This window comes from Canis aureus, chromosome 28 (genome assembly GCF_053574225.1).
Source record: "Canis aureus isolate CA01 chromosome 28, VMU_Caureus_v.1.0, whole genome shotgun sequence".
In the NCBI taxonomy this organism is placed as follows: domain Eukaryota; kingdom Metazoa; phylum Chordata; class Mammalia; order Carnivora; family Canidae; genus Canis; species Canis aureus.
Genome location: NC_135638.1, coordinates 6,305,894 through 6,329,963, shown reverse-complemented (window position 1 = coordinate 6,329,963; position 24,070 = coordinate 6,305,894). Strand labels below are relative to the sequence as shown.

The following is a 24,070-nucleotide window of genomic DNA, read 5'->3' as shown; positions in this document are numbered from 1 at the left end:
TCTTTGGAGGTAACTATAAATTTCATACAGACACATATCTCTTAGCTCTTTGCTTCACAAAGAATCAAATTACCACCCATTCCATGTCAAGTATAACCAGCATAGGATGTTCTAACTACAAATCTATGAAACTGACTTGGATGTAGGTCAAAAGAATGTTTTAGAATCTCCCTTGCTAAATAAGTTAAACAATTACATTAGTAATTCTCTTCAGATGTCCTTTTTAACTCATTTGAAACTATTTGCAGATAGAAATAGAGCTGTCTTGAATGCTGATCTCAATACGAAATATATAGAATTCGCAAAATACACAAAATTATTGATGATAGAACATCCCACAATCAGGGTGCTATGAGTTTTACATTAAAATTTAATTATGTCGTAAAAAATAGAGTTGTCATAGCTAGAAAAAAATATTTTCAGAGGCAGCAGATACCCTTGGTGGAAATGGACAGTCCTACATAGAAAGAAACTCCAGGAAGTATGCAAAGTAGACACCAGGATACTCGGCATATATAATTTAATCAGAGATCACACAAATGACAAAAACAGCAGGTGACTAGAATAATTATAATCTGCAACACGTGAAAACAGTTTAGAAAATGAATTAAGGTCCTACTCTGACAGTAGGCTTCTTGGAAGTACAGATGTGGAATCAGACAGATTTGTTTCATCTGGTGCTACCTTTCCTTGTCATCAGATTACCTAGAACCAATAGCTTGGTATGGATTCAAGCAGTAGACATGTTGATTGATGAACTAAGTCTTCTCTAGTGAGACTGTTTAAACTCCTAGAGCCACAAATAGCTAACTATTGATATTTTGGTATTTTAGATGTAAAAGCACATTCTTCCTAATAATCAAAAATACAGCTTAAGACTATTTTGTGGGACAGACCTATGATTGTCTCTGGTTGGGTAGAAGTCTCCTATTCGGTGACATGTGCATTCACACATCAGACGAGAATCTTAGAGACTGATCCTCGTGGAATCTTCAGGGAAATCTTGTCCAACTATATTTGTGAAAACAGGAATCTGTTTGGTTGTTAATTTTTATCAATTGGGTCTGTTGACTGGCCTAAGCCTAAGACTTTTCTCCTTTTTTTTTTTTTCCCCAGTCGTGTAGTTACAAAAACTGTACATTACAAACAGTGTAGAAACAAGCTGAAAAGAATGTGCCACACATCCCGGGTAATCATCTATATGCAGTTAAATTACAGATACAAAAGAAAATACAGCCTACTCCCTTATAGTGCACAGTTATTTTTTTTAGATACGATGTATCACTAGTAAGTAGTCATGGTCACCAACTCTAGTTGTCTCCAGCACAGAGAATGAGAGCGAGATCCGTTCGGTACAGCTTCCCCCCATCCGATAAAGCCATTATGCTTTTCTTGTATGTTGGAATATTATTAATATCCAGATCCTGTACAGAATATAGATGGCATTGTTATCCAGCTACACATGGAAGTCCATTAACCACTGTCAAATGATAAAATGTAGGATGAAAACTGCTTGTTACATCGGTCCATTAAGAGCTAGATTAAATTCTTACACAGATGTGAGTAATCACAAGGTTGTTTTAAAATCTATTTATCACAGTTACGCTGTTTTAGGCCAGTACCAAATCAGGTTAAGAATTGAATTCTACTTCTGCTCTATAAATCTTTAAAGTAGATTTCCAAAAACGGATGTGCGGTGCTTCTGGATGGATCCTTCTAGTCTGCTTTAAAAAGTGGCATAACTAGATTACCTGTTTATTCTTCTCACACAGATCCTTCAGTAAAGCATCCAGTTCATTTTCATCTATGTATCCATTGCCATCCTGAGGGAGCAGAAATAAACCAGTATGCAACCAACTCCACAACAATGAGGAATGTAATAAAACGGAAAAAATGGATTCTTCAGAAAATCTCCCTACTGCATACTTGGCGGATATTCCAACATCTTAATGTCAGACCCTTGATCTTAATTGCTCCAAAGGCCCCAAATACACACGAATTGCCTCTCCTGCAACACCTTGCATTTATAAAGTGCTTTGAATTTTTCGAAGTACTTTCATATTTAACATTTTCATATTTAACATTTATGCTAACAGTAACACATCCTGTTGAAGGAAGTAGGTGGTCATAAATATCTTGAGGTGAATGAATTCCCTGAGGCCTGGGGAGGCTATGTGACTAGCCTGATGCCACACCAAGTAGGCGCAGAGCTGTGCGAGAGTCCACGAGGACTGACTTGGTCCAGGAGTAGAGGAATTAGAAGAAAATTAAGGATGGTAACTAATGACCTCGCAAACCTTTCCTCATACACATGGGGGAGGATTCTGCAGGATATTTTCAACTACCTCAATCCTCATTCCACCCTGTATAGTGGATATAATCTCCTTTTTACAAATGAGGAACCTGAGGTTTAGAGGAGTTTGGTATCTTATTCAAAGCCTCAAAATAGAGAAATTGTAGCATGGGATTTGGATCAAGATTGCTCTAATTGGGGGATATCATAATACATTTCCTACAACAAGAATGAATTGCCTGAGTAATTCTAATAGCTCTTGTTTATTTTAATTTGGACCTTGAGTTTGGGGGTTCCCCCCCCGCTTAAGTGAGCATTTTCCAAATTCTTCTAAATAATCAAATTATAAGAATGAATTTTTTACCTGATCATATAACTCAAAAGCTTTATTGAACTCTTTCCCACACATTTTGATTCCCTAGATGATAGAGAAGAGAGCAAAGATTAAAGTACTATTATTTTTTTCATTGTCTACCCTGGCAAATCTTCTACAGTCTAACTTTTCATGGAAAAATATTGTTTGTGGTAGGGAAAAAAGAAATACCTGAAATTTAAGAAGAAAATTCTCCTGTACAGGTAGTAACCTTTTGGGAGAGAGATATTAATAGATTAGATTTTTTTTTTTTTTTGGACAAAGAGCAACTTATTTTAATATTCATGTACTTCCTAAACTCACCGGGCCATCTCAGTTAATTCCAGCTTCCCATCATTATTTGAATCAAATAATTTCAGCTGAAAGACAGAATGTTGTTACTGTAACCACTGAAGAATTATTTATTGCAGGAAGGAGAAGAAAAAGTAAAGTACTTTGAGTTATCAATTTCTTGTATAGACAGGAAAAATCTAGAAACCAGCTTTTACTAGACTTGGCAAATTTTCAGTTCTAGTAGTTGGGTCAGTTGTCAAAGTTTATCAGGACAACATAGAATAATCCAACACGGTAATAATACTCTTAGGTTCTAGAATACTATAGTTTCTTTTTCCTTCTTTTTTAAAAGATTTTATTTATTTATTCATGAGAGACACAGGAGAGAGAGAGAGAGAGAGACAGAGAGACAGAGAGACAGAGACACACAGGCAAAGGGAGAAGCAGGCTCCATGCAGGGAGCCCGATGTGGGACTCGATCCCTGGTCTCCAGGATCACGCCCTGGGCTGAAGGTGGTGCTAAACCTCTGAGCCACCAGGGCTGCCCATAATTCATTTTTCTTGCAAATGTGTGTGTGTGTCATGATGTTGGAGAGATGGTGTCTGGCAATACACAGCATGCTCTAAAATTCTCCAAACAATGATGTGAAAAGAAATACTTCCCTCTTTTAGAGCATAAAAGTATAAAGAAAAGCAACAGGCAGACAGTATGAATAAATTCTTAGAGAACAGAATTTCTGACTAATTTTCAATTGTTTTATTTTCCCTTGGATACTAGATACCTCCTTGTTGCACTTATTTTCATATCCTACACCAAGACCTGTCCAGGTATAAATGCACTCAGACCCTTATTCAGGAAGCATTCATGTAACAGTTGCTACTCTACTAAAGTACATGGAGGGACAATAGATGAAATGTACTAAAATAAGTTTGCATGCTACATATGTGAAAAAGCAACTTTTTTTTTTCAGAAAGGAATGTGATCAGGGTCCTAATGTTTATGGGTTCAGTGAAGTCTGGGGAGAAAAAAAAAGTCTGTGGCTTGAAATGTTCTAAGAATCCTTTGTAAGAGGCAGATTTTTTTTTCAGGATCTGATACACATTTTATAGTCTGTTGACCATAGTTCTGATATCCTTAAACTGTCTACTAAGACACTGGACACCCGATCACGCAATTTAGTGTCCATAGGGGAATATTTCCCTACATATATATTTAAACCTTAATTAGTTCTTGATTAACTTGCCTCTCAGATTTGAACTGGTTTATGACATTGAATCAGATATGCCAGGCCAGTCCAACAGGGGGAAAACTCCCATCTGAGTAGTTTTTAAAAGACTGCTTCATATTTCTACCTGGAAAGGAGTCTTTACTTTAAATAGACATCCCATAAGGCTGGCACAAAACAAAATTGATAAATGTAGGTTATTGTCCATTTCCCATATGCTATTCAGAGCTTAGCCTGCCCACCGTGACACATTTGTATGCTAGTGCTCTGATAAGTAGATTAAAAAGGATGCTGCTTAGCAATGAAAAATTTTCAATTGTTTTGAAATTAAAGATTAGTCTCATTTTAAAATATCATTATATAGTGAATAAGACAATAGTAAAGTTCTAGTGGGTTTTTTTTCTTGTAGGCTGACAGGTTGAAAGTAAACCTCCTCACTAAGGTTTGTAATCAAATCTTGTGTAACATGATTTTCCAGGGTGACTAAAAAGTCTAACTCCTTTATTCATCTAATAGGTCATAGTTTTTATAATATACACTTTTTAAAATAGGTTATTTATTTAAATCTATGGTAAGAATTTACTGTACCTTTATAGCACTTAAAACATGTATAAATATATGTACTGATCTGGATAATTTAAAATGTTGCTTGAATTTCAAAAATTAAAATGTTCCAAAATATTGGTCCATAGCTTAATCAGTTTCCTCACAGCCCTAATGCTATGAGTCAAAATGCGGAGATTGCCTACTTGAAATTCACAAAATTCATGGGCATTGAATTATTCTATCTTGAACTTCATAAATGTGTTCATTCCTAAAACATTAAGGGCCTGCGTGTAAAGCAATTTCCTTGGTTCTATAATCAATATTCTAGGAGAGATCTTGGTCATACTATTTATCATAGCATCAGTCTCAGGGTACATTTGGAACTCCTCACCCAAAGCACCCAGACAGTATTGCAAAATACTCTTTTCTTTTTTTTTTAAGTCCCTCAGTAAGGAAAGTAACTGTAAGTTGCATTTAAACTCTAAAAAAATTTATGATTTTGTGAGTCATCATAAAAGCTGATTAAGAATCTCCATAATGTTTTTAGTGATCTAATATATATATATCTATATACATGTATATAGGTATCTATAGTATAACTTGCATATATATAAATTATATAATTTAATGATGTACTTACACTGGCTTTGTAAGAAAAATGAGTGATCTTTTGATAGGTATAAATTACCTAGCTCCACCAGAAAGGAAATGATCGTGGGTGAGCCTTAAAGCCAATGACAACAGCATTCACTCAACCTTACAAGGTATAAACATCCTTACACATTTCACTTGAAAAGTGAAATGATGCCTGTATGCATGTGATGCCCACATGGCTTATTTCATTCTCCATAGTCTTGAGAACTAATGAGAACACAGTAATGTTTCATAGGTTCTTGTCTACAGTCTCTCCAAGATCAGTCTTACCATTAGGTCTGTATACTCAGCTAGTTTTGTATCATCGACAGTCTTGTTTGCTTTTTCCAGCAGGTCCTTTAGAAAGTTCTGTTAAGACAAAGAACACCCAGATAAATGTCACAAGTCACCTACGGTCTGTTTCCATTTCAGCCTGCCTTGAAATGGAATGTCCCAAGAACGCAAAGAAGGCCTCTTTTTGAGACTAGAACTGGGTGAGGAGAGGACCTTAGAAGGGAAATTATTCCACTTGGTTCACTTGGCATTCCAGCCATGATGCTGCCTTTGACAGGTACGATATCTGCCTCTTACTGAGACCTGATCTGCAGTGGTCTGTGTTGCACGGCTTTTATGACCTCAATTAAATGAGTATCTGGATTGAGCACTGTGCAGGAATCCGAGAACAAGCTAGTATACCAGCCAGCCCAGTGGATGTATTTCTACATAATGATACCTTCACAAAGGTTCACATGACTCTTCTGTAAGAAACACAAGGCCCCCTCTCTATGCCTTTGTAATGTAAGTGAAAAGTATTAGTAAGCCGGATGGAGAGCTACCTCTAATTTTAAGTGTATTTTCTACCCTCACAAGCTGTATTTTCACCTTAGCTTATAGCCAGTAGGACATTGTTGCACCGAAGGGCCAGTCAGGTAGCATTTGGGCTGGATGCAGTCCCAAACACGTTGGTTAGAAGGCTTCAGCTGGCTTCAGCTGTGTTCAGACTAAGACAGACACAGATGATGTTCTCTCTAATCCTTGAAGGATATTTGAATCATATTTAAAATAGAGATTATTGTGGGAAGGGTGGAAAAGATAATTATTAATTTGACAGTTGGAGTTTAGGAAGGAATTGAATTTTTTTTTAAACAGAAATAAATCAAAAGCTTTACAAAAGGCACATAAATGACACTGTTAGCACTTAAGCATATAATATTCATTTTGTCTAGTGCTGTTCATTTGCAACTCCTTTATTTTTTCAAAAAATTAATTAATGCAGTTCTGGAAAACTAAGCAGATACTGTGTTGGGATATTATTGAAGGATTGGGTTTCTTTGGTTCTGCAGTGGTTTATGTTCTTCCCAAATGTACCGGTTCTCCTGGGCTGATTTAACTTTATTCTTTTTGAGGATGGAGACCTTTTTCTTGGTTTGATTAAATGTATTTTCATTTCAAACATTCCATTTCAAATCCAGAGTGAAGCATGGAAAATTCAAAATTATCTATTGGGGTGAATTTTATTTTTGAGCCTTATGAGTCTTTTGTCAGAGATTAATTGGGTTAAAAAGCCTCATCAGAGACTAAAATGGTGGTCACAAAAATAGCCTGGGAGAAACCTCGGGACGTTGAGATTCAAAGTCGTGTCTGAGAACAAGTGATGTTTTACTCTATTATGGATCTTAAAATTAGCTTTCTTGAAAGATCCATTAAACAAGAATACCAACTTATCTTCAAAATTCCCCAGAGAGGAGGATTTCTATTTAGACTCTCTTTCTGAGAATAAAATGTAGAACAAAGAAGGTCAGTTTTAGAAATGAACTAAGGTTTTCATTATGAACTTGAAATGATTCTTAATAGATTGTGTTTTTTGGTTCTACAGAATAAAAACACAATAGCTTAACTGTCGCCTTGTGAGTTCTGGGTTGTTGTGCCACAAGTTTGTATCAAAGATCATGTTTTCACATTAGAAATCTTTCTGTTTCTCCGAGGTTGCTGTTGAATGTGTTTTTAGCGATTTTACAGTGGTGCAAATGTCCTAGATCTATCTCTAAAACTGTATGTGACTCAAACCACGTTAAACCATGACAAGGAAACTGGGTTTGATATTCCTATTTCCATACATGACAGGAGGAGAGGCGGCCCTTCATGACTAAAGCTTGGAAGCATGTGGTGTGGTGGTGGAAAAAATATAATTAGCATTATCAGGTAATCTAGATTCTTTCATAAGCAGCTGGGTAAATGAAAAACTAATCTTTCTAAATTTCCGTTCTCAGTATAATGGGAATGGCAATACCTGCCTTGCAAGTTTTCTGCGAGGACTAAATGTTAAAATAGATTTTCGGCACCTAGTGCTATACCTGCCACATAGTATTGAGGACCACATAGGTGCTCAATAAGTATTCATTTGCCTCCCTTTTGGTTACTCTCTATCCTGAAGATAGACAAAATAGGATCTCTGGACTGAGAGGTCTTGGGGTCAATTTAAGGAAATGAGGGAAAGATGTTGCTGTACTTCTGAAAGACTAGTAAATTATCGAGTTCATGAATAATATAATTTATTGTGCCTTGTGTATTTCACAGAATCTTTCATGTACAGAATTTTACTTGGGCTTCACAATAAATCTGAGAGGAAGCTATTAGTTATTATCCTCATTAAAGAGATGAAAAAATCAGACCAAATCACTTGATTTTTAGATCTCTTTGCCTTCTCCTTTGTATCCCCCTTTCCTCCCCGACCAGGTCCTCTGTACGTCCGGGAGAGATGAATTGGTAAATTCATTTTCAAAGTTGCAATTTTTCAGAAGTTTGATTATTATGAGGCTTTTGTTCTTGTCGAGAAGCAGGAGATTTTATGGAATGGGTAGGGATTTGGAGGGAGAGGAGAGTGGGTTTAAACACTGCAGCCTAGGATCTTCTTTCTGTGTGGCCTCAGTTTATCCCTAAACCTTTTTCCTTATGAGGGTAGTACTAATCTCAGAACTCACATGAAGATTAGATAAAACAATGTGCATAGCAGATAGTTGGTGTTCAACAATTGTTTCTCTTGAGAGAGAAATCTATATTGTTTAATTTATAAAATAAAATGGCAAATTTCAGTGAAAAGGAGTATCTTATTTGGTTTAGTATATTATATCTATCTAGTCTAACAACTTGTTTATACCACAGAAAATGCTAATTTTTTTTTTTTTTTTTTTGCACTGCTGAATAGAATTTGAAGAAGTACTTGAAGTCTCTTTTTTTAATCTGGAACTTCATTAACGATGTGGAAGTGTGGGTGAAAATATGCCATTGCTCAACATAAGTTTCTTTTGTGGGAAGCTTTTTAAAAAGTTCATAATTCTATTTAAAAGGAAAAAAAAAACTTAACCTAGGTTTTTATTTGCTTACCTTAAGCTCCTCAGTTTCTATGAAGCCACTGTGATCAGTATCATATTTCCTCCATGTCTGTAAATCATTTTGGATAAAGAAAACCAAACATATTTTTTAAAAAAAGCCAACAATTTTCCTACATTAAGTAGCTTTCAGAAGACTGCACTCATTGACAGAGCTCTATTTTACCTTCATGAATTCCTCACAAGACTTCAGCTGCTGGCATCGGAAGAGCAGCAGGAAGTTCTCCTCTGTGGGTAATACATGAGCCAACTGAAAAAGATTTAAAAAGCTGTAAGGAAAGCAAGCCTCTGTCATTACTTCCTGCTTAATTTTTCTTGAATGTATTTGTTCAAGGCAGTTCTCTTACCTAGAAAACTAGGAGAGGAAAAACATGAGGATTGACCTTCCCTTTCTGATACTTTGTCCCCACGGAGAGCCATTGTCTTTTCCAATGCTTGGGTGGCCTTGAGTGGTGGGCTGTCTGGTCAGTGAGATGGCTGCAGCCATCTGAGATGGGTGTGCTCAGAAAGCTCAGATAGCACTGGTTTGACTACTCATCTGCTGGACACCCAAGCACATTCATCCCTATGGCTTGAACCTTTCACCTCTTCTGTGCCATACAGCAGTGTTGCTCCTCTAAGGGTGCATAGAATGTCATATATGTGGGGAAATCTTTGTCATGTAGAAGGAAGGAAATGATGAGAAATGTGAAGGTAGGGGGAAGGAAGGAAGGAAGGAAGGAAGGAAGGAAGGAAGGAAAAATGCATTCCCAGATCTAAGGAGACAGCCTAAGAGAGGAAAAGAAGATAAACTGAAGACAGTTGTAAGGCAGTGGAAAGAGAGATGGAAAAGCCAATTCACAATGAACAGTGGAAATAGAATAGTAATAGGGAAAATCAGATTTTCAAACTGTTGGATTCAGCTAAGAGGATGTCCCCTGTCAGGATCCAGGGCTTGGGTTTATGCTTTCCATTTCGTGACCCTATGACCTATCTCCTTAGCTCTCCTTTCATAACTTCAGTAACCCCCCCCTGCCCTTTTTTTTAAGGGGAAAAAAGGGCTCTAGATCCCATTTTAAGATGACCATTATCTATTATGTGCAGGGAAGGAGGGAGCTGGATTGATGGCCCCACTGCAGGCATGGGTTCTATTCCTGGCTCAGTTCCTAATTAGCTGTGGTCCCCCAGCAACTCCCTCAGCCACTTCTGGATCTTACTACCCTTATCACTAAAATAAGGAGTTGAAGTAGAAACCAACGTCTCTTAAATGTACTGGGCTCAAGATGACCTTGAGAATCTGTTACAATCACGACATCTTCACCATTAAAGAATGAACCTACACACATTGTATTTCCTCTAGTTTCCTTGAAGTTCAGGCGTGGACCCTTATCTCTGTATTTTAGACCAAGAGCCTGTGGTATGGATCAACTTTAAGTTCAGTATAAGTTCCAAAATTTCTACCAAATTATAGGAAAGGCTATCTGCCTCTGCCTCTTTAAAAAAAATTTCATCCATTTAGATATATTAAAAACCTTAAGTTGAAATGATTTTATATTTATGTGCATTTTATATTTATGTGTAAGTAATCTGTTTTTTTTTAATGTCATATAATAGATTCTTTAACTTGTTTTTAGGTCTTGAAAATAATACCTCAAACTAGATCCATTCAGTTTACAGACAGACACTACATATGCAGGTGAAACTAAGGAACAGGGCCATATATCCTACTAGAATGTTAACAGGACTCTGCCAGAAAACGTTTTGTTACTTTGAAATAGAGTTCGCTAGTATAGTTGTGCACGAACATAAGGATTCATTTAGGAGATAAGAAATAGCTAATGCCAATTCTTTTATTTATTGGTATGTAACTTGTCAGATACCACTTTGTAAGTTGTTGTTGGACCATCCATTTCGGGATCACAGGGATCATTCTTTGTCTGAATCTGCTGAATGTCCATCTGCTGGATGCTCCACACGTTATATGCCTGACGTAAATGCTCGTGGATTGGTTGATAATTTTACTTCATTAAAAATACCAACTTAACATGATTTATAGTATTCGTTTTTACTATCTTCATTGCAATTTTCTATATTACTTGAATTTTTGTTTTGAACAAAAGTAATTCTTTCTTAAAAAATTACCCTTATCTAAATCCTCCAAATACATGAAAACAGAAGAAAATTAATGAACTGGTAAGCAATTACCAAATGTAGACTAAAGGAAAGCATAACCATCAAAGTTTCAAAAATCAAAGTTCATACAATTGCATAAAGCTTAGAGGTCTCTAGAACATCAAATATAGAGGTGGTAAAATTGGGCTGCATATATAGTATAAATATATATTTCCTTTCTCATGCCATTTTGGTCCTACTCAGTTTCATTATTTTGAAAAAATACAGATTATGTCTATATGTGCATTTTGAATCTATTAATTTGATCCGTTAATGTTACACTGAATATAGTGCCATCCTATTTTGGACCTTAGAAATGAGTCTCAAACATGTAAAAGATTTTAGTACGACAAGCCAGCCATTCAAAGAGAAGCAATGAATACATGTGGATAGGATGTAACTATAGTGAACATAAAGAAATCCTCTTAAGGGTGTGTTTCACAATGTAATGGTCCTGCTGTGGCTGCTTCCATCAATACATAGGGAATTAATGTTCAAATTTCAGAGCTGGATGCAGGAAGTCTCTAGCTCTAGTGCCTTAGAGCGTATCTACAAAGTAGGGAGAGGTCTTTTATCATAGGTGTCAAGTAAGGCCACTTTGTTCTCGATTTGCTGAGTCTCTGCTGTCCCTGGAAGTACTCAATAATGCCTGATCCAATGTTATTGGTAGTTTCTTAATCCTTAGTCTGCCTGCCTGCTCTGAACTCCCCCAAATTTGTTTTGGGTTGGAAAAGAGAATATCCAGGGAATAAGTAGAGGGCAGACAGTTGTGACCAGAACCCCTCAGAGCTTCAGTTTTAAGAACTGGTGCCTGTCACTGAGAGTGGGGAAGAGAGTTGGCATGTCTCCCCGAGATGTATGAAGACTACATACATACTTCTTGAGGGTAGGATCTCTGTCTTACTGGTTCTTTGCCCAGCACTTACTGAACTTATGAATGAAGGCAAATGGCTATTGTCTAGAGTCAGCAGAGTATAGATAAATAAGGTTCCTTGGGAGATAATTCAAATAACTTATTACTGAATTGTGGATAGGGTTGGGGTGGATATTGTGTTATTCCACCCAGAGCTCCCTTTAGGTGCTGGGAGTGTTACTTTGGGAGAGCCTTTGGGAGATTATCTAGGCTGAAGAGCACTGCCTTCCCAAGGACACTATGTCCTATGACTGATCCACATGAAGAGAAAAAGGCACAGCCCTGTCACTCAATTGGGACTTTTATGAAGGGCTGTTGAGGCTCTGGAGCCCACTGTAGGGTCAGCTGAAGTCTCTATTGAGACTATCACCATGGCCCATCATCTCCCTCTGCCCAGTTCTGTTCATTTCCCCTCAACAGGTATTGGTCCCAACATACTTCCTAATAAACTTGCTTATTACTAATTTTCAACCTAGATCTGCTTCCCAGGGAACTGAACATGTCACAGGGGCTTTTTTTTTTTTTTTTTTTTTTACATCTTTGTCCTCTTCCTAGGCATAATGTAGAACTCTTGCCTATGTGTTGGAGTAGGTTGAAATTCCTTGCTACAGCTCATGCAGCTATGATTCAGAAGCTACTGGGCACTGTGCTGGATGCTGGGGATTCATAGTCACTGTGGTTAAGAACCTTATGGGGAGGCAGATAATTTCAAATCTTATTCCCACAATTTCAAAAAAGGAGATATAGTGATAAAGCTAAGTATTAGGTGCATGGAGAGCGCACACACACTGGGTAATTTTACTAGAAACAGAACTGACTGAGGTCAGTCAGTCAAAGCACACATAAGGCATGATTCTTAACTCCTAAAGACATTTCTGGTGCATGTTAACCTCCTTCAACACATATTAGCAAAGTATTCACTTCTTTCATTTGGGAACCGGAGAAGTATTTTTCCTAGGTAAGTGATTTCAGGAAATTTGGAAGGCAAATAATTTTATATGAATTTAAGGCTAGTTGAGTTTAATAATTTGAATATGAGAAGTTATAGAAGAGGTGGTTAGAAGTCTTGGCATTCAGAAGGTGTAGATTTTCAGTTTTAAAAAAAATTATAGCAAATATATTTATTGAGCTTTTACAGTGTGCCAGGGTTGATCTATTTGTTTGACGTGCTTTATTATCACATTTGATGTTGATGCTTCTATACGATCCTTTATTACAAAGAAACAGAGGCAGAGAGAATAAATGAACTGCTATTATATAGTTTATAGTTTGAGCCAGATTTGAAATCCGACCATCTGACTTTCTTGACTTTTGAGGCCTTCGTCTGTAGCCATCAGCCTCCATTAAAATCTTCAATCAAAAATATTTTCCTAATCACTTAAAAATATTTATACAGAGGCAAGTTTTTAATCTGATTCTATTGGCCATCATTTCTCCAAATTCTGAGGTGGAAAAGTAGTCTGCCATGAAAAATTACATTCACTATAGCTAAATTCATATTCTCAAATCCTACTGTGGAAGAAAAGAGGGTAAGCTGTTTAGTGTCTGCTTCCCTGGGAGAGATGTTACAATTTCAGGATTAAAATAGCTTTTAGGTCTATTTTATTTTCAGTGGATGCACTGACCTGGACAAATAGACACAAAAAACCTGAAGAGGATGGTAGGTTCCCACACGTTGCCCAAGGGACCAGGTGAAAAGCTAACAGATCTGATATCCAACTAAGGGAAATATCTATACTTACTAGAAATTTCTTCTCTGGTACCCACATGATCTGTTGAATCATTCAGTCTTCCTTTCTAATTATTTTAATCAGCCTTCTTGCAATAGAGCTATTAGTCTGAATAAATTTAGAACATTTTTTGACTGTCATGGTATTTGTTAAAGTATCTCAGAATTTTACTGCTCCTGTTTTGAGTTCATATTAACAATCTCTTTATAAATGAACTGTAATTATGTGGATTTTAAAATCTAAAGACCTGACATTTTAAAAATTCAGAAGAATGACATCTACATACCACCCCTCATTTTATATATTTCTAGATAGCAAAAGCTTGTTGTTGGCAAGGTCAGTCTACTTCAGGACAGAACTTTGAAAATTAATCACTATATTTTCTGATCTTTTGAACAACATATTTCAATTAAAGCCAAATCACTTTGGCCCATTTCCAACAAGAAAGCAGACTACCACATGAATATCCTTTGGTTTACCTTGATTAGATTTTGAGAAGCCCATCAGTATGCCTATTAAATATATAGGCAAATCTAACCTCTTTTCCCTTTGAACATCAAAGCTACAGTATCCTGATGTGAGTAGGTAAATCAGTAAAAATTTTGGAAAACATGGGGTTTCCCATTCCTTCGTGGCTGACAATGGGGTTTGTGTATTTGTGTCCCATGTTATATATAGGATTTCGTAGCAAGTGATATATGTCAAGTGGGGAAAAAAAGAAAAGATGAACTTCATTTTATACAACTTCCTGGTGACACTATAATTTGGGCATTCCCACTCTTACTTCCCTCACTTTCGACATGTAATCTGTAACTTTCAATTTCTTTCCAATGATTTTCAGAACCTCTCTTTATTCTCTTCACTCTTACCCACCCTAGACCGGATCAACATGCCTATAAACTCCTGCAATGATTATTCTTCTCCCATTCTAATTCTCCTCTCTTCATTTAATCACCATTCCACCCCTCTTATGTGTAGCTGATAATTCAGATTAAAGAAAAGAATTCTGGAATCAGGGTCAGATCTAGGCTTGTATACATGTGTTGTCACTCTCGGCCAGGGGGACCTTGGACACATCATTTAACCTTTCTGGGTTTCAGTTTCTTCATCCTGAAAATGAGGAATTTTGGTTAGTTTTTCCCTAGGAGTCCTCTCCAGCAAAAAATTCTATCCTGGAATAGTTAAGTGAGACACATAAGAATTATTCTTTCAGATCAACTGAAGAAGAGTCTACAGAAAGTTTTGCCCAAATGTTTCAACTGCTTTGGCTGGATAACTTCTCTGTACTTTGTGCATCCTGTTCAACCAGGCTAAACATAAAGCCTTGCCCTAAATAATTGACCAGCTGAAGCTTGAAACTATTTTCTTTTAATGCAGAAAATGCACAGATTACTTATTACTCCCAAGAAAGTAGTTTAAAGGAACATGGCTGGGTTCTGGCTGTTTCACCATTTATTTCATATTTTTTCTTTAACTTTAGCCGAAGTCTATTGAAGCCTCAGGTTCCCCATCTATAAAAATAGATCCACATATTATATTTAGGCTTACTTTATTCTGTTAGGAGGGTCAAATGAGACAATATATTTGTTTAGAAATTACATATTGTCATACTAGTGTAAATTTTCTTATTGTGATTGCTATAAAAGCTTCTCAGTTTGTTTCAGCCTTCCTTTATCCTCTCCTGTTACCTATCTTTTCTCACACGTAAAAGTTTTCTATAACAGTTTCTTATCTCAAACTTTTAGAGAAATTTCTTTTCTCAAACCTCCAGGACAATGTGACCCCCCCCCCCCCCGGCCTCTCATTTAAATATAGCTTCAAATTATAATTCACAAGTGATTATATCATGTATAGTAAAATCTGGATTCAAACAGATTCATCTAATCCTTTTAAAAGTGTGAAATGCATTTGAATGAGACCCATGCTTTTAAATCCTATTGTTTAATGTATCACTGAAGAAATGAAAATAAAGAGCTGAGACCATTGGAGTCCTTTAAGGTGAAGCATGTTATATGTAGGATGATGGTCCTTGCTCTATTGGGATTATAAAGTATGCCAAACTCTGAAATAACCATTTCTGTAATTTCACTGACTTTAGATTTTCCAGCTCATTTTGAACAGATTTACCTCATCTGTGTCCCTTTAAAAGTTATTTTCTTATCCTTAATGGTTTCATATCTTGATTAGTTGGCCTCTATATCAATCTGTAAGTCCCAGTACTGTTAATTTATTCATTTATATTGTAATGAGTTATACATAGGTAAAGGGGAAAATGTATACTCCAGGGAAATGTTTTAATTACAAGGATAATAATAGTATGCCCTTTCTTAATTCCTTTTGTAGTAGCTGCTTAAAAATAAGTATTTCACTCTGACATGACAGATGTCATATAAGATCAACTAATTGAAAGCCGGGTTAATTCTGAGTCAAAGGCAAATATGACTACATATTTTTGACAGAATACATCACAACCTAATATACTAAGCATATCACAATAATTATACTTTGATGTGGGATATTTTAAAATATAACCTTATTAATTTTTCTGGACAAAGCTGTCCACTCAATTTCTCTAATAGGTCGTAGAGATAAAGTAGCTGAGACACCAGAGTTTCCAAAAGTACAAGTTAGGAAAGCAACAGCTCTTGCACAAATCTGAGAATGCTGAAGAACTGATGTATGATCAAAGTCTAGCTTCCTTGATTCATAAACAAAAGTTGTCCTCCATAGGAATAGTCTTTGTCAGAAGATAAGATTTGACACCCACAGTTTTATCTTTTAGAGATTCAAAAGAAATCCTTACCTCCAATACATTTTAAAATATTCATTAACTTAATTAAGTTCTTTGCTTTTACTAAGGCCAACTGTCAATCTAAAATAGAATTTCAGGAACCAGGTGGCAGCTTTTTGCCACTGTCAAGGGGACTGCAAATATATCCTTTCATATTTTAATAGAAAACTCCACATTGTTAAACAAGAAATACCAGTGAACCAGGTACTTGGTTGGTATTTTATCCAAGGGAGGCAGGGTAACATAATGGCCTAGATACTCATTCAGAAGTCTGGGACCTGGGCTTCTAACTATACCTATGGCGGCAAATGGGTGCATGACCAAAGACCAATCATTTCACTTCTCCACATTTTGGTTTCATGATATATTAAATTTAGGCTCTGGATTAGGCAAATTCTAAGGTCTCTTCCATTTCTGAGCATTTTTGATTTTATAGTTCTGAATAGAAGATAACATGTTACTTAGGCAAAATAAACCTTTGCAAATTGGTCTTGCCACATCCTGTTTGAGTTGGATTCAAGTACAAAATGAAGTTCATTTGTCAAAAAAGTAGATCAGAAAAATGCATTAGTTCCTTACCTCTACGATTCCTATTTTTCCATCATCTCTCTGCCCATACTGATCCACAAAGGTTTTCATCTCCGGTGATAACTCCTAAAATTATATAAAAGAAGTTAAGTTTATTGTAAAAATTACCAATTATGTTTCTGATGGTGTTAATAACTCTTGCAAAGAACAACTGGAATTGAAACCATTTAGAATTATGCACACTGATGAACTATTCTCATAAAAATTAAAGATATACCTGATACACAGTATTTACTGGTTTCAAATGAAAGGGTTATGATTATCATTTTTGAATCAATTACTGATTTGTCTTCTATTAGTTTTGAGAATATGTTATCCTTTGAAAGTGTAGTCAGAATTATTCAGCTCATAACAATGAATTCAAATATACTTAAAACATTGCTTGCTTCAGGAAAGATTCTTTTATGTTATTATAATTGCCCAAAACATTTTCCTTATTTTAATATGTTTTATCCATGAGAAGTAATAAGGGGTGTTTTCAGTTTGGACAAGCAAAAAATGTGAATGTTGAAGAGTGCCTCACATTGTCACTCCTCAGTGCTTCCAGTGCTTTCCAGTGCTTTTCCAGAAGTGGCATTTACTGATTAAATACATTGAAAAATTAAATTCCAAAAAATAAGATAAAAAAATGCCTTGGCTAATTTATACTTTCATTAGGGACAGACAATATTGATAATCTTATTATAAGCTATTGGTTGTATGTTTAGGATCTTTGCCTCCCAGAATAACTTAGAGAATGGTTTTCCAGTGTTTTCTTGTTTCCATTTTTTTTTTTTTTTCTGAGAGGTTTTCTCTCCCAGGTATTTTAGTACAAGAATATACATTTAAGAGTGACAAAATGAATGTTTTCATCTCATTTGAATTATTTTGTCCAATCTGTTCCATTGCTTATGTAATCTTTTCACATATTGACAGATTGGGGGCCATGAACTGTAAACTAGTGATCTGAATATAGAACTACTATTCAGGAAGTTGAATTTATACCCTTGGGTCTCCAGCATAGCCCATTTTAGATAGCCCTGTTGCATTAACTGAAGCCAATTTAAAATAGGTCAGCCTTTACTAATGTCCTATTCTATGTCCTTGGGAAAGAATATTAAGGTCTCAGTTTTTATCACAACTAACAAGATGATGGTATTATCTATCCCATGAGTTTGCTTTAGGGATAGGTAGGTTAATATAGTTTAAGAGTTATATTGAGGCTGACTATTATCACTACTAGTTGTTACAGAATCCTTTTTGAACCAAAGTAAATATCTTTAGTAGAACTGAGGTAACAAATGATAATCAAGCAATTTAATTATAACGTAGTCTTTAAAACAAAGCTCTTCTATGGATTAATTGTAATTTGCATTTATTAACATTTATTACAGCAATAACTACAAGGAAGGGAAAGAGTTCACCCCTTGGCATTAGTGGGACCATCAATTGTTTCTTGCACATACCGTAAACAATAAATAATTTGATTTAAATCTTAGTCATGGAGTACCATTAGTTTAACTGGCAGACTTGACATTTAGTTTGTGAGCTTCTTGGATGGTAATTATGCCAAAATCTACATTTTAAATAGTATGAAATGTAGTGACAATGGTAATAAAGCTTTATAAAAATGCAAATTTAAAGACTAAATATGTTTACTAAGTGGGGAGCCAGCTTCTCCCTCTCCCTCTGCCACTCCCCCTGTTTGTACTCTCTCTCAAGTAAAATCTTTTTTAAAAACATATAATATTCTCTTATAATAGTAAAATTAAAAAAATTTCACATTACTAATAACACAAGCCAAACAGTGCTTCCATTAATTCAATGAAATTTGTTATCATGTGGCCAAAAATGAACAAAAAAAAAAAAAAAAACCCTGTTTTTTAAGGTTAGTTTTTATGTTCTAAAAAAAAGAAGAAATATATAAAAGCTTTACTACAGTGGGACCAGTAGTATAGGGACATATTTGTCTGGTACATGAATGTCTCAATCCAGATTTCAATTTAGATTTTATCTATCCAAAGCCTATATACCTAACCTAGAAAAATACTCAATAATCAACATATTAAACAACTTGGTATAATCTTGTACCTGTGCTCAAGTCTGCTATTTGAGTTAACATCTAATAATTGGAATTTCCAATATTCTAAAATTGGAGGCTGCGTAGTAGAAAAAGCTTTAAAATCTTTAGAACTCTAACATGAAGTTGTTTACAAAAAGTAGAAATATTAAAATGGGAAAAGAAAAAATATAGTTTCTAAATTTTGAATTTCTAAATTGAATAAATTACAATATTAAAATTCTATAAAAATATAATCATTTAGCTACTGGAAGTGTTACAGTATTTTAATTTGAAATTTTATGGCAAGTAATGTTTTTCCAAACAGATATTTTAAGTATGTTTTTAAATGAGATAAGGAACTGTTTTTGCTCTATTAGTCAAACATATATAGAGTTATAATAATATTGCATGGAATTATTGTAATATACAAAGAGGGGGAGGGTGGGGAGAGAATATATAAAACATTTTCTATTTGATTTCATTCTATCATACTTTAAATAATATTAAATCTGGGTAAAACAATCTCCAGAGTATTATTTGGTTTTAAATCAATTTGGCCCATGATTTTAGCAATGAACAGTTCTGTGATGAATTATAATACATTTTAGAGTCCTCTGGTAGTCTTTTGAGTATTGTACAGAGATGTGTATCACACAGTTTTCAATTTAGATAGAACAAAAAGGAAATTCTATTAGTAACTTATAGATTTATAAAATATCTATATCTATATATATCTATGCTTGAGCTGGTGATCTGCTTAAAGATCAAACACAATATGTGTTCCTCTAAAGATGTTTTCCTATAAAAGTTACATATAATCTGTAATGTAAGTTTTCTAACTAGTGGTTAAAAGGCCAAGGATCATTAACCTCTAACTAGCCTAATCCAACACAGTCTGCTGAAATGTAGTCTTAATAAACCCCAGTACACTAGTAAATTCTTATCCTATTTTCCTTTGTACAAACATCCCATCTATGTTCTAAAGCTGGGCATATTTTTTATGCTGACAACATCTTAACAGGTAAATTTATGCCCACAGGAGGTAATTTATAACTGGAAGGAATTGTCATTTATTTAATTACCTAACGGCTTAAATCACAAATATAGCTTGTTTTCAAGACCCCACTAATTGTTTCCAATCAGGGTGTAGCTTTGCTTTTTAAAAATACATGGAATTCTTAATATTGTTTTACTTTTTACGTCTCTGACTTTTGGGTTTTTCCCCTCTCAACAGAAACGAACACCTTTCTTGTTAAGCTCTTGCTCATGATTATGTTGCAAGTTGTCCAACTTTCCCCCCAGTGAGAAAGGTCAAGACAGAACGTTTTCTTATCTGTCCAACCACATCAACCTCACAACAATAAGTGGCAATAAAACGAGAGATACATAATCTGCAGATCTGTTTCCTGACCACCAAGGGGCAGAAATGTATTTCTAACCCCCCCGCCCCCCCCCCTTCTCATGCAGTTAAAGAAGTTAAAAATTACCTAGTAGAACTCCATGGAAGAGGCGATCTGCTAAAAGATCTCATGCACCCACTTTTCTTTTAAGCATGATTAAAGCAAGTACAGGTATAGAATCTATATTTTAAAAGCTCTGACTTCAAAGTGCAAGGCTTTTCCCTTTCGAGGATCTCCCTCCCCGCCCCCCCCCCCCCCTTTCAGCTTTCCCCTTACACAATTCGGAAAAAGTGTTTTTTTTTTCTTTCCTTTCTCAGTAGAAACCTACATTCCCTCAGTCTACATTTCCTGGAAACCACTTGATCTGACTAGCTCATTATGAATACTCTAGAATATTTATATTTCAGAGATGAAGGTCTTCTCCCCCCCCCCCCCCCCTTGGTTGCAAACTTAAACCTACCAATCCAGCCTTCTTCCGTGCTTGCTGGAGTTCCTGAATCAAGTTCTGCAGCTCCTTTCCTTCCAGGTAGCCACTTCCTGCAAAGACAAAGAGGCAGCCAGGTATCAGACCTCTCCTCCCGGAGTTTCTTCCCCTCTCAATTTCCATGGCAGCTGTGGTTCTGGCCACCTGCGAGGCTCTCTCCTGCCTGGACATTGATTAACCCTGAAAGGATAACGGCAGCGGCAGCGCTGCTCTCTCTCCGGGGTGGATGTCAAAGTCTGCACCCACCATGGTACGGATGTTAAGTGCGGCCATAGAAACTTTAGGGTGCAGTGTCCACCTTCCCCCCACCCCTGTGCAATCTCTGCTTGCTCTCTCTCCCTCCCCACCTTTCCCCGATTTCCTACTGTGCATATTCTTGGAGAGCATAAAAGTTGAAGGTTTTTTTTTTTGGGGGGGGGATAACCTAAGAAAAAAGAAGATGCATATAAACTTTCGAGGAGCCAGCTGGAAGAGACAAGATTAGGGAGGTGGGGAGGAAGTAAAGAAACGAGGGGATGATAGGATCAGGAGGCGGCTCAGGGTGGGATGGGTGGGGGGAGAGGGAGGGAAGGGGCAGGGGCAGGGGCCAGGGGGGTCTTCACACAGTTAAAAAGGGAGGAGATAATCACCGTCTGCGTCGAAATGAAGCCAGATCTCGAAAAACTGTGAGGCTGTGATGAGGGAGGATTGCAGGTGGGACTGTGCCATCGTACAGCCGAGTGTGAGTGAGTGTGCGTGCGCGTGTGCCAGCGGGAGCGCGGGGAGCGCGGGGAGCGCGGCGGCCGGGAGCTGTCCTCGGTGCTGAGCGGTGCTGATCCGAGTTCTCTCTCCACACCCCGCACCCGGTTCCCAGCATTTATCCTGCCTGCCGGGCGCGGCCACGCCTCCTCCTGCCTCCCAGGCCTCATTCCCGCCTCTAGCTCGCGCCTCCCAGTTCTCTCCTCTCCTCCCGGGAAGGCTGGCTGGAGCAGGAGTTTGGGAGTGTAGGGAGCAGCAGGTGGTGGGAGATCCTCAGCGCTGAGACTGGAGGCTGAAAACAGACACCTCCTCCCCCCCCATCCCACCCCACCCCTACACACACACACACACACACACACACACACACACACACACACACATTCTCCTAATCCATAAAATACCCTCATTCCTGAGTATCCTAGTGCAATAACTTGAGGTTATTGGTTTTCAGATGCAAGAGGAAAGCTGATAAAAAAAACAATTGTATAAATGACATGTCTGTGTGTGTGTGTAAGAGAGAGACAGGGAGGGAGATTTCTCCAAGACATTTTAATATTGGTTTAAACAACCTCAGGTGGAAAATTGGCAAGTCTTAGGTTACCTTGATTAATGCGTACAATCCACTTACTGATGTCAACCACTCTATTTCGTGCTGGAGAGTCACCGTAGGAATGTGTCTTAAGATGGTTTACATGAACAAGACCTGTCAACGTGATAAGTAGGATTATGTGGGTTTGTTTTTTGTTTTGTTTTTTTGTTTTGTTTTGTTTTCCCGGCTTGAAGTAGACTTATAACTGGAAGGCGATAGAATTAAATTATAAAATCTTAAAATGTTAGAGAAGGAAGTGATCTTAGAGATACTTTGATTTGCTTCCTCAAGAGTTTAGAAAGAGTAAGCCAAAGCAAAGAGCAACCAAGAATCTGGTCCAAGTTTATACCTAGGTAAATTAGTGACCCAGCCAATGCCCCATTTGGAGGCCTTAACGTCTATATCTCTTCTTTCTATGCCAAGCAATCCTTGTTGAGGAATTTTTCAGGAACTGGAAGTGACCATCCGAGTTGGGGAGGAAAAAAAGCTACGTAACCGAATACATGTTACATTTTTAATATGTAATGAATTTAGATAATTCATTATTCACATGAATGCTTCCGAAGTGTTTGGTTTTGAATCTTTTGAGACTTTGAGGTCCTCTGAAGGCATATCTTTAGTGTACCACTGATTTACGGTGGTTACAAAAGCAAATTGAAGGAACAAGAGAAAATCCAAATATAGCCAATATAGACTTAAAGTAAATTAAAGTGAACTCACCAAGCTCTATAGTTAACCTTGCATAATTAAGTATGAGAACTCTCAAATTTATGTTTTTCAGACTATGACTCTACTCAGTAGTAGATTCATGGAATTTTTTATGTGTATCCTTTTCAGAGACCCATTATTTGAAAGCTGGTCTCTTTCAATAATCTTCTCAATGGAGTTCTTTCTTCTATAATACTTCTATAATACTCTATAATTATTTTCATTTTGGTTTCCTTATCTGCTTTTCATTTTTAGTGACTAAGACTGTTATGAAGAGCAATACTATCATTCTTACTCTATACAAGAGGGAAATAACTATTTTTGGAGTAAACAGGTGCTCACTAAATGTTCAGTTATTTGTATTCCTCCAGTGAACATTTATTGATAATTACTATGTCAAGCACTCTGCTAGACCTTGGAAAATACAGAAAAGACATGGTGGTGCCTTCTTGAAGCTTATACTTATATGGGGATATGGTCACATGCACACAGATGACAGTACATAGTGGATATAATAGAAGTATCCATAAGTTAATATGCCTACATAAGTCTCCTTGTTTTTCTGTGAGACTTGCAGCTTAGGTTACCTAGCTTTGCTTAGATAATGAGCACAGAGAAAACTTTGTTCCATGGAGGGCACTTCAGGCTATACGGGGAAATGGTCAAGGGAGTGAAAGATCAATTAGCTGGTGTAAGCTCTTCATAACTCCTGGAAAACTAATTCTAAGAAATGTCTTGTTTGCTGCCATATTAGCAGTGGGATCTTTGTATGAAAAATATGGCATGTGAACTCGGAAGCAAATACTGGAGGATCAACTTTGAAGAGAGAATGAGAAAGTATTGACTATGGAATGATTTGAAGCACTCTGACCCTTTCTGGTCCTAATGCTAGCAAGGTGTAGATTTTGGGTACAGTTCTGAGACAAAAAGTCCAGAAAAAAAAAAAAAAGCACATGAATTAAACAAGCCAATGAAAAGAAATCTAGTATTTATATGCTTTCTGTTAATTATAACTAATTTCCGTCCTGAAACCGACTTTGTAATGCCCCTGATGGGTGTGAGGGCCGCATAAATTCTTAAATAGTTCCAGTACAACTTTTTTTTTATGAGTTTCATTTTTATTTGCTAAAATATTACATGGCTTTTTGAAAAATGTACATAAGAAAGCCTTCTCTTTTCCATTTCATTTCTCTGAAACTATGAT

At 36.5% G+C, this 24,070-nt stretch overlaps 1 protein-coding gene across 1 annotated transcript; it reads right to left on the bottom strand.

The window, feature by feature from the left end:
• Positions 1 to 503: 503 nt before the first annotated feature.
• On the bottom strand, positions 504 to 21,673 carry CALB1 (calbindin 1). Its single transcript, XM_077876311.1, has 11 exons — positions 21,461 to 21,673; positions 20,808 to 20,884; positions 16,898 to 16,972; positions 8,900 to 8,983; positions 8,729 to 8,785; positions 5,636 to 5,713; positions 2,970 to 3,025; positions 2,838 to 2,877; positions 2,658 to 2,711; positions 1,752 to 1,823; positions 504 to 1,424 (listed from the first exon to the last, which is right to left on the bottom strand). The coding sequence occupies exons 1-11, from the start codon at positions 21,537 to 21,539 to the stop codon at positions 1,311 to 1,313; spliced, it is 786 nt and encodes a 261-aa protein (XP_077732437.1). The 5' UTR covers positions 21,540 to 21,673; the 3' UTR covers positions 504 to 1,310.
• Between the last annotated feature and the right edge of the window lie 2,397 nt (positions 21,674 to 24,070).